A 15003-nucleotide genomic window follows, 5' to 3' on the forward strand; every position below is an offset into this window, starting at 1 on the left:
CTCTCCATTTAGTGTCTGTCCAATCTGAAACACATTAAAGATGCCATGTTAGCAACAAGGTCGAAACCAGTGAATATTTTCCAAGAAGTTAGTCAACCTGTGCTGCCTCGACTTAACAAACACAACCCTCAGTTTATTGTTTATTCAGTTCAGCACTTACCTGTCTTATTTACACACCTTTCGTCTTCTTCTCCACAGACATGATGTTCACTTCCTACTTTAGGCTCCGCCCTTTTATAACCTTTCTATTTAACCAATAGGAACTCAGAGACATTTCTACTGAAAGGAAACCTATGAAATAAACCAAATGGACCACGTAGAACACATTTCTTAAAGTGTTGGTGACACCAATCAAAAGCAGTAAACTTTACACCTGGATAAAAACACCTACTCCTCTTGAAAAAGCAAAACTGCACAACAAGGCCTCCACTACTTAGATAGCTTAAATTAAAAGAAAGAAAATAATAGTAATAGTAATAAGTGTTGGTGCCACCGTGGGTTCATAACAAAGAAAAATGGATGAAGGAACTTCTAAATCAACACCTACTAAACCAACCTCAGCTTCCCAACCTCTCCCCCATTCCCCTGTTAATTTGTTCTACTCTAATTTATTAGTGTGGACCTGGATTTAGCTGCCCTGTAACTTGCCTGATCAAATTATTTGTTTCCTGTTTTTCTCATCCTCCTTTTTTTCTATCCACTGAGTGGATCATGTCTGCACAACGTGTCAAACATACAGGACACTTCTGTCCATCCATGTGCCACCTCCATATCCCACACTTCCCTCCAGCTAAGTTTCCTCCTTTCTGCACCACCACACCTCAGCTGCTCCTATTCCTGCTGTCAGCTGCTGTAGGCTGTGATGTGCTTTTTGAATCTTGGTCTAAATATAGAGGAAAAAAGTGATTCAATAAAATCACAAAGAGAGAGACACAAAGAAACACACTTGGGTTTGAATTTAGTCTGTGTGGTTGATTCCTGTTAGTGGAAATGAACAATCTGCACAAACAAAGTGACAGGAGGCTTCATGAACGTCTCTTTGAATTCTACGGACGACGTTCAGCTCATTATAAAGCTGCGCATGATCTCAGAGGGTCTCATATGAAACATAAATGATTATGTTGTTATATTACGACTGGATGAATAAGGTCAGACTTGCTGTGGAGCATAAGTTGTTTGGTGGACGGATGTTTAGTTGTCAGTATCAGCAACAACAACACTAATGAGTAAATCTGAAACTGAATCAAACACTTTGATGATGAGTGGTTCATAAATCAGGCTTTATTTCAAACATACAGGCTCTGTACACAGACTCAGACAGAAACATCCTGGTCACAGTTTCTTTTCACGTTATGTTTCAGTCACTAACTCTGATGATCTACTTTACACGTCCCTGCACATTAATAATAATCATATGTTCTGCTGCTCAGCTCAGGGATGAAAGGCATGAAATGAAATCAAACTACTCTTCATAAATCAACGTTTCATCTAAAATTCACATAAATCTATACTGAAATAAATAGTCAATCCAACACAAACCTAACTCAGGATGGACATTTCCAACCAATTCTTATATAATCACTAAATGATTCATCTTGAATCCAAAGCTAAGCGCCTGACAAAGGGCAGAAAAATGACTCAGACTGCAGATTTGTTTTGTCCATTATTTTTCAAACTTTCATCTAAAAAATGTCAGACAATAGTGAAAATATTGATGATGTCATTGATGATATGATGTCCTGGAGCCCGACATGACGTCATCAGACAGATGTCGTGTTTAAAAACTGATGCTTTGCTGTGTAAAGAGGCTAAAGAGAGTCAGTTGTTGACAAAGCAGCAGGAGCTTTATACATGGACAGATTCTGAGAACATGGGGCTGTAAATGAGGCTGTTACACGTCTCGTTATGTTGTTTTTTTTGTGTTCTGTTTCTCTGTGTGGTCTCTTTGGAGTTACGATTCATCTTTTGTGATTTTTTATTTGCTCTGTTTGATTCTTTTTTATCTCTGTGGATTCTTTGTGGCTCTTCTTGGTCGTGGTTTGTCTGTTTGGGATCATGTTGCATCTTTATTCTGAGCTGTGTGACTTTCAAACAAGAGATTTAAACACTGTCTTCATACAGTCTCTGGCTCAGGGGCCCCTGATTTCTGGGGCCCCTGAGCCTGTGCCCAGCAGCCCCGTTCTGTGATCTATCCATGGCTTCAGTACTTTATCAAGTTAAAGAGTTTCATTGATCAGCGGGAGGCGGTGGTGGGGGCAGTGAGGGACAGTCTGCTGTATTATGTTAATGCTCTGTGACTCTCTACACCATCTTCACCATCACGTTGTTGTACGGTGAATCCCGACGGTGCTCCTGCTCCTCTTCCTCCTCCTCCTGTTCCTGTTCCTCCTGTTCCTGTATCTGTTCCACCTGCTGCTCCTCACCCGCCTCCTCTTCTTCTTCTTCTTTGGTGTTCTGTCTGACAGGAAACGCCCTCTTTGGCCGTTTGGGGACGGCATAGTCGTCCACCCGGGAGTTGTACGGGTATTCGTGACCTTTAGGGTCGGCAGCTGTGCCCATGATCCTCCAGGCGTCTCCTCTCATCTCCTCGGGGTCATCGTACACTGAGGGGGGCAGTTTCTGGGCCGGGGCGGCACAGCCTTCCGGCTCATCGTAGATGTGTTCCACCTTCCTGGTAGTGTCCACGTTGCTCCGGAAGACGTTTCTGATCTTCATCTCGTCTATGCTGTCGTAGACCGGGTCGGCACCGGAGTCATGAGACTGATGGGAGTCCAGGATGTTCACCATGACGTTCTTGGCAATGGTGTCAAAGGGGAGGGAGTACTCTGGGTCTGGATTGATTACAGGAGGGGTGCAGGGCTTGGCCAGATTCCCTCCTCTCTCCCCTCTCTTCTCCCTCTTGGTGCTTCGATCGACGGCAGCCGGCAGGGTGATCTGGGAGTACGTGTCCCCAAGGCTTGGACCGGAACTCAGGTTGGGACTGAGGCGGGAGTTGGAGGCGGTGGCGGAACCAGGGCCTGGGGCTAGGTTGGAGCCGGGCTCGACGTGGGGCAGAGGGCAGCTGGAGATCATCTTTACCTGGTTCTTACGGGGGGCAGGTAGGCCACGTGTGTCCAGAGTCAGACTCTTCACTCCGGTCAGCACTTTGTCGACTGGAGGTTCCAGACGAGACTAAAAACACAACAGGTGGCAGTCAGAGACCCAGTATTTGTCTCTCACACATCATTCAGGTTCATTTTGGGTTCTGAGTTTTTATTGGTCAGTGACTAAACTGTCCAGCAGATGGAGCAGCAACACTCACTCTGCTGAGAAACCTGCAGCCTGAAGCAAGTTCAGCATCTCTGAAGGTTTTTACCGTGCAGGAAAATGTTCTTCTAAAACTCTGTGTCAGTGTTTTGTGTTTTGCAGACAGTTTCCTACCAGTTGAGGGCGTTGTTGTTGTTGTTGTTGCTGTTGTATAGAAGTGGAGCTTTCTTTTTCTTTGTGATGAACCACTGCATGTTCGTTCACCATGCTGTACACACTGTCTTCCGCCTGCAGACACAAATCATTCACACAATCAAACGAAACAGTCGTCTGCAGCTAAAAAAGAATATTTTCCTGCTCATATTGATCAACGACTCAGTTTAAACCAAATGAAACTGAGAAATGTATTAAAAACATCTCTTAGTTTCTGTGAAACAGGTGGTGCTGAAAGTTTGCTGATTTCTTCAATGCTAGAGGTAATTACCTAAGAAAGGAAACTTGAACTTAAAATTATATGACAAAGTTTATGTTTTATTATTAATAATATTGTCAGACTCAAGACTTTAGATGAAACACTTAGTTGCAATAAGTCATTATTTAGACTAAAGAAATTAACATTATTTTGAAAATACAGGATTTATTCTGCATATTCAAATTTCAGTTTTTATCTCGACTCTATTCTAATAACCTGAATTTATCCTGACCCGGATTGTGCTGCTTTTATTTTGAAACCACATACACATAAGCTGTAATGTCAGCTGACCTGAGCAGTAGGGGTTTGTGGCATGTGGCCGCGGGACTGAGGGGGTGGTGGCGTTCTGCTCTGGACCGGGACTGTGTTGTGGGGCGGGGAGGACAGGTTCAGAGACTGAGAGGGCTCCAGATTCACCAGGCCCCCACCGGAGGTCTGTCTGTGGGGGAGGGTGATCCTCTGCAGGTTGATGGCTCCTTCCACAGTCTGAAACAGGATGTTCCCCTGTTTGGTGTCGAACTCGAAGTTCCCCTCGCCAGAGTCACACCTTCGACCCGCCTCGAAGGAGAAGGTGGACTGAGGAGAGGATCAAACCAAACTTAAAATCCAGAGAGTATTCAGACTTTTTCTAGCAGATTAATATGAGACATTTCTGCACTGGGAGGACATTTTGTCTGTTTGAAGGCTCAGGTGTGTGTGTGTGTGTGTCACCTTGTCTCGCCCAAAGCGGCGCAGGTATCTGTACGGCCAGGTGTACACGATTTCTCCTGTCTTGTCCAGCAGGTGCAGAGACTCCACGTCTGCTCGCAGGACACCGTCTCCTTTCAGTCTGCAGCGATCAGACGCCTCCGTCCTCCGCACACACACCCTGAAGTCTCGCACTGACACACACATTACACACACATTAATACTCATTAATACACATTAATACACATTAATACACATTAGTACACAACAGCTGAGGATTATGTTTTGAAGGATTAATTAATTAACTTTTTACTACTTCTACTTTTATTTACCTCTGAACTTAAATGGAATAAAAGTAACATAAGATCAAAATATAGCTTAAAATACTACTTCTGTACACAGCTTGAGTAAATGTATTCATAAACAGTTTCCCACTCACAGCCTCTCCTCCAGTCGGCAGCTGCTGACTGTATCAAAACACTTTTCGTTCTGTGTTTCTCTCCTGGTTCAGATTTTCAGTTTTCATAATGAGCCACACACAGATAACACTCTGTCGTGCAGTCCGCCCCCCCCACACCGTTATAATCAAGGAGCCTTGAATAAAAGCTGAGACTGTGCAGGACACAGGTAGTAATGTTGGTCTCTGTCCCAGACGTTAGTGTGGGAACCCAGTTCAGACCAGTTAGTGTTTCCTGAGCTGCGTCTCTCACAGAGCTCTGCTGCCCTCTAGCAGCAAACAGCAGCGTCAGCGTGTGTCCCCTCTGAAACCTGGTCTCCCACCACTCACTGAGGAACTGATGTGAGGAGATAACAACAGCAGCTGCAGCCGATCCACTCAGAGGAAACCGCACACACTCGCTCACACAGGTGTGTGCTGTGCAGGTGTTTGAGGATGTGGGGAAACAGTAGCAGCTTCAGGAGCTGCACGACCTCCGTTAGTGTTGTGGCTCCACACACTCATCTGTAGCGATATTTATAGCATCTGAAAAACATAATTACTCAACTGCAAGACAAACAGTTTTGTTTTTATTCTATTTGTTTTACAGGTCGTCTGTTGTCCCTCTTATGCTCAACACTTTCAACACTGTCTGCATGTTGTCGGTTCACATACTCCTACACAGCTCCTCCCTGTTTATTTTGGGTTCTGTCACTTCCTCTCAGACCCTGATGTCTCCTCTTCAGGCTGAAGACACCATCTGCTCACCAGGAGTTTACATCTCTGCCCTTTCACTGCTGCTCTTCACCTTCTGATTTCTGCCTGTGTTTCTGGATGCTCACCTGTTTCCTGCCCCTGTACCTGGACAGTGTCTCCTCTCCTGAACCTGCTGTTTGTCTCCCTTTGCTTGTATTAAAGTTTTATTGCGTTGTCATGTCTGCATGCTGCTTTCATATTGAAGAGCATTATAAATAGGAGGTGAATTTATGGTCTCACTATGGTTTGACTGAAACTACCGTAACTGGCCGACCCGTTTGTGGGTCAAAGTAAAAATACTCACACAGGAAGCTAATATAAAGAGACGGCTGATTTAGCATTCATTCATGTAACTTAACTTCTGCAATGAGAGAGATATCTTGTCCAAACTGTCTTTGCTCTTAATGGGTCGTTATTGCTAAACGACCTCTAATAAAGAGACAGGATGAGACTCGTCACCAGCAGCTCGTTACTGAAAATAGTTTGTGTATCACACAGTTAGAACTGACACTAACGCTGTTTTTAGGCCACCGAGGAGCTGTTACAGCCTCAGGTTGTTGAGTGGCAAAAATAAACAGGACTGAGACAGGAACAAGTGTATATATATCTAAAAATATACATCCACATGTCTGTGGAGGGGATGGACCGTGCTGCTACAGAGGTACGACGGTATATTTGAATCTAAACAACACAGTGTCGATTAAAATCAGTGTAACACAATGGGTCATTAATATTTGTACTTTCTTTCTTACACATTCTGAATGGAAATAATCCAGAAAGAGACAGCGAAGTAGATTTGTGTTTATGTTTGTCATGTCATTAACATTGTGTCTTCTCTCTCCTGTAGTTGTGCTTCCTCCTCTCTGTTCTCCTCTGCGACCCCAACCGGTCGAGGCAGATGGCCGCCCACCCTGAGCCTGGTTCTGCTGGAGATTTCTTCCTCTAAAGGGAGTTTTTCCTCTCCTCTGTCTACTGGTGCTGCTCAAGTGGAGTTGTTGGGTTTGCTATATAATTCTGTGTACAGTTATATTCTTTAAGTCTTAAACCTTAAACACTGTAAAGTGCCTTGAGATGACTTCTGTTGTGATTTGGTGCTATACAAATTAAATTAAATTGAATTAAATTGTTCTCCCTCCATCTCTGTTTCACTCTTAGTTAAACGCCTCTAAGTCAATCTATTTATGCTTTAATTAGTTTAACCACCTTTTTGGTATATTTGCTTGTGTTAGTGCTGAGCTTTATAAAGAAGAAACACAGCATAAACCTCTGGTTGACCTCATTACCTCACACTCACCACAAACTAAATATAAAGACACAATCAGAGCTATTTGTCAAGAACAAACCTGTACAAAAAAACAAAAACAGAGACTGTATCATCACAGTTTTCATCCACTGATCAGCACAAGTTTCTCTGTAAGGTGTTATTAAGATGCAGCCTGTAGACTTTATTCTGTATTCTACATAAGTTATGTGTTGTTCTGGAGATATTATGTGGTATTCGACATACGTTATGTGGTATTCTGCATATATTTTGTGGTATTCTGTATATAATATGTGATATTCTGCATATATTTTGTGGTATTCTGTATATAATATGTGGTATTCTGCATATATTTTGTGGTATTCTGCATATAATATGTGGTATTCTGCATACGTTATATGGTATTCTGGTTTCAGTACCTCACGTGGTAGAGAAGTCGTCTACGAACCCCAGGGACAGTGGTTCAATTCCCTGGCTGAGGTGTCCTTGGACAAGACACTGAAACCCCGCAGTAGACATGTACTGTCTGGCAGCTGTCCAACCAATTTCCCCAAGGGGATCAATAAAGTATTTCATATTATGTGATATTCTGAATACATTATCTAGTATTCTGCATGTATTATTCTGCAGACTGTATGCTAATGGTGTCACCTCGTCTTCTGTGACCAGTTCACCTTCAGGTAACGTTCAGAGTATCCTACAGAAACATCAGTAGTTTAATAGTTGCTGACAGATGTTGTAGCATAAATAATATTCTGACCCACCACACCTGTCAGAAAGGACAACTTTAAGCTCAGTTTGCTAAAAGGTGATGTTTAGGAGCAGGGTAAACTTCTAATGTGGTGTTTTATTACTAACTTCATTTTCATTGAGTAGAGGATGTGAGTTCTTCTTGTGCAGCTTCCTGTTGTGAAACAGGACGTTTGTCCTGTGAAGATAAAAGCTGAGGTCGTCCTGCAGCCGCCGGTCACTGCAGCGCTGCAACACCCTACGACAGACTGCCTCACACCACATGCACGCAACCGCAACAGGAACTGACACGCACAAGTTTCCACTAGTACAAATATACATAAGAGAAAAAAATATCACAAGGGAAAATCACCTTTACTAGAACAGTCAATGTCAGTGGCAGCAATTAAATCTTTCAGAGCCACAGACGGCTTTCACACGTTCAGCTGGACCAGCTGGAAATAGATGGTTCTCTTTCTTTCTGAAAGGACAAAAATTTAAAAGCTAAAAGCTCTAAATCTTTTTTTAAATCCACAATTTACTGCTTGATGCAGTTTAGTGTTTGATATTCACAGCTTCATGGTTTCTGCAGATCTTAAAAAACCCGCTGCAGCAACATCAAACAGCCTCTGCTGAGGTTTCCTCTCTTTAGTAAAGAGCTGTCTGATGAAGTTGCACGAGCTATGGATGCATTACTGAACGAGCCTGTGGGGTTTGGGCCTCGGAGCCTGAGCAGTCAAAGGAACCTGGGCCACAGACTTTATGCAGAGGTTGTGTCTGGAGCCTGTGACCATGTGTGACCCTTCATACAAGTTTCAGATGAGTTTTTATCACCTCCGCTTGAGTTCCTCTTTAGTGTCAGTAAATGTTCAGATGATTCAAAACAAACTTTTTCTTCTCTGACCGTGTCAATCATACCTCGCTTATTTACTTATGACGGGACTCTTCACGTGATTCTAATGAATGACTCCCCTCACACAGGTTGTAAACTGAGCCCTCCTGCGTCTCAGCTACAGGTTGGAGCAGCACTCGCTGCAGCAGACGAATGTGTCACTTATGCCGCAGGCTGCTAAATTTAGCAGCAATGGGAAAAGCACAACTCAGAGAGGAAGTGAGGTTTGTTTAAGATGTGACAGGGGAAGTTCTGACTTAGGGTCGAACTGAAAACCGCTGCAGCAACAGAACATTCAGTCTGCAGGTACAAAGGTTATCTACTATTTCTACATGGAAAAGAAACAGACTGAGATCCAGATATCCTGCAGCTGCTGACAGAGACATGACAGTTTGACGGTGTCTTCTGGACACATTTGATTGTGATCAAATAGTGAAACAGCATCACAGCATGAAAATACTTTGTGACACCTGAGTAGTGGAGAAGTGGAGTCACAGTGGATCACACCGTACCTGCTACAGAAGTAGAAACTGTGCAACATGTGATTGGAAAACTTTTAATAACTGTGTTAAATTCTGTTGTTTTCACTCCTATTTGTAAAGCAGCATCACCGTCAAGCGAGTGGGTCTCTGATATGAAACGTGGCAACATAATGAGAGAAAAACATGTGGATGTGCAGACAGCTCCCACTGTTTTAATGTGACACTGTAGAAAAGTTCAAAACATGAAGATTTTGAATGAAGTTCTGCAGCATCAGCCTTCTCTGATTTCTAAGTGGCTGTGTGGAGTTTTATTGTGGAGGGACAGTTTCCTCACATAGACTCTTCTGTTTTGTCCACAGTGCAGATTTCACCCCCACCCCACCCTCTGGTTTTTAAAAGAAACCAAAAGCCTGTTTTGTGTCTGAAGTCAAACTCAATCACTCAGAATCCACCTCACCAGCGTACCTGTCTCTCTGCCGCTGTACAGCGAGTTGTCCTCCATCCCTTCGTCTTCATCCACCCTGTTTCCTCTGTGCAGGCTGCCTCTCTTTGGTCCGTGCTCCACCCAGCTCATCTGCCAACAGGAAGGACTGAGATCAACAAACTGTGACATGTGCATCAGTGAAAAATCACTTTAATCAGCTTTTCTCAAGAAATGTCAGGAAACAGTGAAGTCACAGATCACTGTGACTGAAAAAAGTAAAAATCTGAAGAGTTAGAATTTATTCGTCATCAGAACGTTTCTGATTAGTCTTATGTTGAGTGAATAAACCAGTCGTGACATATCAACGTAACGTGACCACAGTAGAAATACCACAGACATGTGATGTAAATGGAAATAATATATGTAGGATGTTTTCTGGGTGGAGACATCCCAGAGTAACATCTGCTCTCTGCCTGACAGATGTTGGGCCTCTGGAAACTTTAAGTTAAATTTCTGTGAGTAACAGTCGAGGTTTGATTTTTTGGCCTTCAAAATAAAAGTATGCGTGTCTGTATGACAGGGTGTGAATGTTCCCAGTTCTCAGATTCAGTATCAGTCAGACTCTGCAGGTGATAAGCTGCTGACACAAACCCCTGTGTGACTGGCTGTTTGTCTATAAAATGTTTATTTCCTGTCACACTGAGACAGAAAGAGGAAGTAGAGTTGTGACTCAGGACTATCAGCTGTCTATCATCTTCATACTATTTATAACCACAACAACAGACAAACTGTTGTGTTTGTAGTGGATTTGTCCTCACATTTCAACTACGTTCATGTATATAACGTGGTAAATGTTTTTAGATTCTGCCTGAGCCTCCAGTTTGCTTCTTCTATCTCTGTTGGTTTGTCAAAGCAGAACTTCAGTTGCACCATTTAGTTCTTCTAACACCTTTTACACTTGTTTGGTCACATTTCTCCAAACTGAGTTCACTTTTTGCAGTTGTCAGCGTCAGCCAGTCTGGTCTGAACGGGAACCGTCTCTGTCACCACAGCTTTTAAATTTCATCATTTGTTTTCTCATTTAGCCACCGAAGCTCTCAGTCTGATCCTGGTCCTCCACTTTAAACAGTTTTACAGGGTCTTGTGAAAACAGAAGGTCACTGTACATTTGCTCCATTTTCATTCCTCTATGAGAACCTGTACCACGTGAGGATGGGGGGTTGGTGAGACTGAGCTCTGACTGAACCCAGACTGGACTCTAAGAACCTGCTGTTGATTTTTTTTGGCATGTTTCGGTAATCACACTTAGTCGGCTGATTAATCACATCCAGACAGCTCAAAGTCTACTTTATCTTAGAGAAATGCAACTAAGGTTCAAAGTGGCTGCATGGTGTTGTCATCAAACATGTTTTTAAAGCATCTTCGGATGATGATGAATCGTTCTGCATAAAATAAAGTAAAATAAGATGTTGTTTTTAAGTGGATCCTCAGTGAGACAACTGTAATTTAGTGGAATCAACTCAACTTTTCTAGTTAATTTAGTGTCAGGTTTTAACTTAATTCAACCTAAATGATCTAGTTTTAAATGTCAGACTGTGTAAATTGATGATTGATAAGTTGAATAAAAGAACTGCTCAGAATCGACTTCACTCATTAAATGAAGTTAATTATCTGACTTCCCATCATGCATTGTTTGATCATAAAAGGTCTTCAGTGCTTTGTTTATTGTGGACTGAATAAACCCTTCATGATGGAAACCTTCTGTTTGTCCCTTTTATAATAATAATAAAATGATTTAAGTTCAGTTCGTGCACACTCAGCCGACTCAGATGTTGTTTTACTGATTTGGTAGAAATGACTCCACCACCTGCAGCAGGAAGTTCCTCACGTCAAACGCAATAAGAAAGAAATGTACATTTTCATAATGAGACTTATGCTGAATTATCTTTTAACCTAAGTTAAGAAAGATTTAGAGCGAACGTTGACCGAGAGTTCACTCTTCAACACTCGGAGGGGAAACTTCACAGGGGCACTGGAAACGTCTCAGTAAAACTTTCTCACGACTCACATTTTAAAAAACTTTCATTCAGGGACAAACAAGTTTGGATCATTGAGCTTTCACATTTAAGAGCTTCAAAAAGACAAACTAGCTCCACTGCGTCGGATGACTCATGCTCAAAATGGACGTCAGTCAGGAAATTAAAGAAAACCATAGTTTCCTTTCAAAAGTACATGCGAGCAGCACAGGTCCAAACTGCTAAAATCAACAATTCACACTTCACTAAGCTGTTGACTAAGCAGAAAAAATCTTCTGTGCGGGAACTCACCTCGTCTAAAAAGCATTTAAACTGACTTTGGTTGTTTGACGGTGTTGAAATGAGCAACAGTGAGTGACTCATTCCTGCTTCTAATTTCTTCTGAGTTTTATCTGATGAAGCTCTGAGACGTCACAAATCAAGTGAGACACTGAGCACGATTTTGGTTTTCTCTCTCTTTATTTTTGAGTCTCAGAGACTCTGAATCCAGGACGTTCGGCCTCTAAACCACGGCCCGCTCAACAATTTTCCATTTCTACTGAAGCCTCGTTCAAACACTGAATCTCTGAGCTGCTGAGCTGTTTACACCACAAAATACTTTTGCGCCAGATTGTGCAGAAGCTACACAATGAGCTCAGACCGGGGGCTCGTTTGTCCAAGCATCTATCAAACTGCCAGTAACGTCAGGAGAGCTGTGCTGGATTCAGTCTGCTCGGCTAAGTCGTCCTCCACTAAACTCCACTTCCCCACCCAACATCCGTCAAAATGACCCCTCAGTTTCAAAATGAGACGTTTCTGTCTGTTTGAATGTTCTGACATCTTCACGTTTCAGATTGTGTGTGTGTGTGTGTGTGTGTGTGTGTGTGTGTGTGTGTGTGTGTGTGTGTGTGTGTGTGTGTGTGTGTGTGTGTACCTACAGGGAAGGCAATCTCACACAGTTTGTGTGTCCAGTCTTCCACCTGGTTTCTGTCTGCAGCGAACATGTAGATCTTCTCTGTGGTCTCCACCAGGAAGGGTCCCGTGTCTCTGGGACATCCGTCCGCCTCCACCTCCGTCACCCTGATACAGTCTGCAAGACGGATCACCTAGAAGACGCACACAGACGGTTTTCATCTGGGGAACAGTGTTTGTCATCGCTATGGTAACAGAGTAGGACTGATGAAGGACTGTTAAATGAAACTAATGTTTCCTGATTAGAAAGAAGCAGAGAGCGGAAAAGTTTATTTGTGCAGAGGTCAGTGAGCAGAGTAGAATGAAGCACAACACAATAGACCAAAGTATTATTGGACACAGCACAATAAAGCACAGTAAAAATGATCAGGGTAGAACAGGATGCAGTGTTGAGTCAAGTTATATAAATAAGATTCAGTAGAGCAGACCAGTAGAGTGAAGTACAACTGTATACAATAAAGTGCTGCACAGTAGAGACAGTTACAGCACAATAGAAAAGTGAACTGGACAGTAGAATAACACGGGGCAATAGAGTACAATGGGTAATAATAAAATAAAGTAGAATACATAAAGTGGAGTAGAACAGGGAACAAGTTTAAGTAGAACAAAGTAGAGTAGAATAAAGGAGTGCAGCACCGGTCGGGGAACAGTAGAGTAGAATAAAGGAGTCCAGCACAGGTCGGGGAACAGTAGAGTAGAATAAAGGAGTGCAGCACCGGTGAGGGAACAGTAGAGTAGAATAAAGGAGTGCAGCACAGGTCGGGGAACAGTAGAGTAGAATAAAGGAGTGCAGCACAGGTCGGGGAACAGTAGAGTAGAATAAAGGAGTGCAGCACAGGTCGGGGAACAGTAGAGTAGAATAAAGGAGTGCAGCACCGGTCAGGGAACAGTAGAGTAGAATAAAGGAGTGCAGCACAGGTCGGGAACAGTAGAGTAGAATAAAGGAGTGCAGCACAGGTCGGGGAACAGTAGAGTAGAATAAAGGAGTGCAGCACCGGTCGGGGAACAGTAGAGTAGAATAAAGGAGTGCAGCACCGGTCAGGGAACAGTAGAGTCCAGTAGAACAGTGTATCTACCTTCTTGTGTTCCTGCTGTTTGCGCAGAGTTTTGTCATTTTTCTCCAGAGGTCCTGCGTCTTTACACTCGAAGAACTCGAGTCTGGAGATGGAACAGGAACTTTCTCTGAACAGCATGCACCACACACGCTTCCATTTCTGCACACGGACACAGAGACACACAGTTCAGTCTCACGTAGATACTGTGAGTCGTCTCCAGACCACACAGATACAGACAATAAGAGATAACGTCCAACACAGAGAACATAACAAAGAAGACACTAATATGTCAGGAACCCGGTTCTGATGAGCAGCATGGAGCAGGTCTTTGGGAACTAAGGACTAGAAGTACTACTGCTGCTGTTTCTGTCTTTAATTCTAGCATCCAGGTGAGGTTACCTGGAAGTTGAATGATGACGACTGGACTTCCTATGTGTTAGGTTGAAACTTGTCACTTCTCATCAAAGACGCACAACAGTGTGAGCAGGTGTGACACATTAGAGATAAACACAGGTGGAGACTTCTGATATCAGAAGCTACTTGATGAGTGAAACGTCTCGACCTGCTGCTGCTGTTATCGTTTCTCTGGTCGTTAAAGTTACTGTTGAGCTACTTTTAAACCAGACAGAGGTTTTTTGTTTTTGTTTTTTCTTGCTGCTATTGCTGGTGTGTGTGGCAGCAGTGGAAACAGAAACAGAAACCCACCGTCCACTCGTCACATAGGATGTAAACTGGTGCTCAACCCTCAGGGGTGCAGATCGATACTGACAACCGGTCTGTGTGTGTGTGTGTGAGCTCAGTGTTTCTGTGTTGACAGTAGCATTAGCTCTGTTAGCTGTGATGTTAGTGCTGTGTGTCGGTGTTTGTACCTTTCCAAACCTCTGCTGCTGGAGGTAGAGCATCCCTTGTTTCCTGATGTCCCCCTCCATGACCACGCTGCCGGCCCTCCACCTCCTCTCCTCCTCCTCACCACTTCCTTCTCCTCTTCCTTTCTTGCTCCACTTTTCTCCCTGTCCTCCTCCTCCTCTCTCTTGCCTCCGTCTCCTCCTAACTTCCCTCCCCTCGTTCTCTGACTTTCAGCTTCCTCTTCTGCTCAAAGTCAGACTGCTCTCGCCTCCTCGTCTCGTTGTCCACTGCTCCTCTTCTTCGTTCCTCCTCCTCCTCCTCTGATTATTTTACCTTTACTCCCGTTGCCTCTTCCTGTTGCACTTCTTTTAAAGTGCTTCAAGGTTCAGCTTCTCCTTTAATCCCCCTGTGTCTTCCTCCTTTTGTTTCTTTCTCTCTTCGATCGACTATCCTGAGAGAGTTTCAGCCGGTCCTCTGTGTCTTCTGTGGTTCACCTCCTCTTTTCTTTCCTCTCTCTCTCTCTCTCTCTCTCTCTCTGTGGTATCATCATGTTGCAGAGACACGTTGAGTGTGTCATCGCTGTTTCCTGCCTTCACACTCTGTTGCAATGTGTAATGCAGAACTAACTGTGTGAAGCTCCTCTTTCAATACCATTTCTTTCCAGACTCGGAGAGTTCTATGTTAATTCATTTTCTTTTCTCCTCTCTGGGTACTTCACCTCACTCTACCT

General features: G+C 43.4%; 1 protein-coding gene across 1 annotated transcript; it reads right to left on the minus strand.

Annotated features, from left to right (window-relative positions):
- Nucleotides 1-1256: 1256 nt before the first annotated feature.
- On the minus strand, nucleotides 1257-14782 carry dok2 (docking protein 2). Its single transcript, XM_026343056.2, has 8 exons — nucleotides 14297-14782; nucleotides 13449-13586; nucleotides 12339-12506; nucleotides 9427-9535; nucleotides 4430-4599; nucleotides 4010-4294; nucleotides 3421-3534; nucleotides 1257-3171 (listed from the first exon to the last, which is right to left on the minus strand). The coding sequence occupies exons 1-8, from the start codon at nucleotides 14354-14356 to the stop codon at nucleotides 2302-2304; spliced, it is 1914 nt and encodes a 637-aa protein (XP_026198841.1). The 5' UTR covers nucleotides 14357-14782; the 3' UTR covers nucleotides 1257-2301.
- Nucleotides 14783-15003: the final 221 nt, after the last annotated feature.

Source organism: Anabas testudineus, chromosome 9, assembly GCF_900324465.2.
Source record: "Anabas testudineus chromosome 9, fAnaTes1.2, whole genome shotgun sequence".
NCBI lineage: Eukaryota > Metazoa > Chordata > Actinopteri > Anabantiformes > Anabantidae > Anabas > Anabas testudineus.

Excerpts from the sequence above, each read along its gene's own strand:
- dok2 (XM_026343056.2), bottom strand. The coding sequence starts at position 14,356 with ATGGAGGGGGACATCAGGAAACAAGGGATGCTCTACCTCCAGCAGCAG. Across the intron at positions 4,600-9,426 it reads GTACAGCGGCAGAGAGACAG|TGCGAGACTTCAGGGTGTGT; the intron begins GTACGCTGGTGA and ends TGTGTGTGTCAG. Across the intron at positions 3,172-3,420 it reads AACAACAACGCCCTCAACTG|TCTCGTCTGGAACCTCCAGT; the intron begins GTAGGAAACTGT and ends TTGTGTTTTTAG.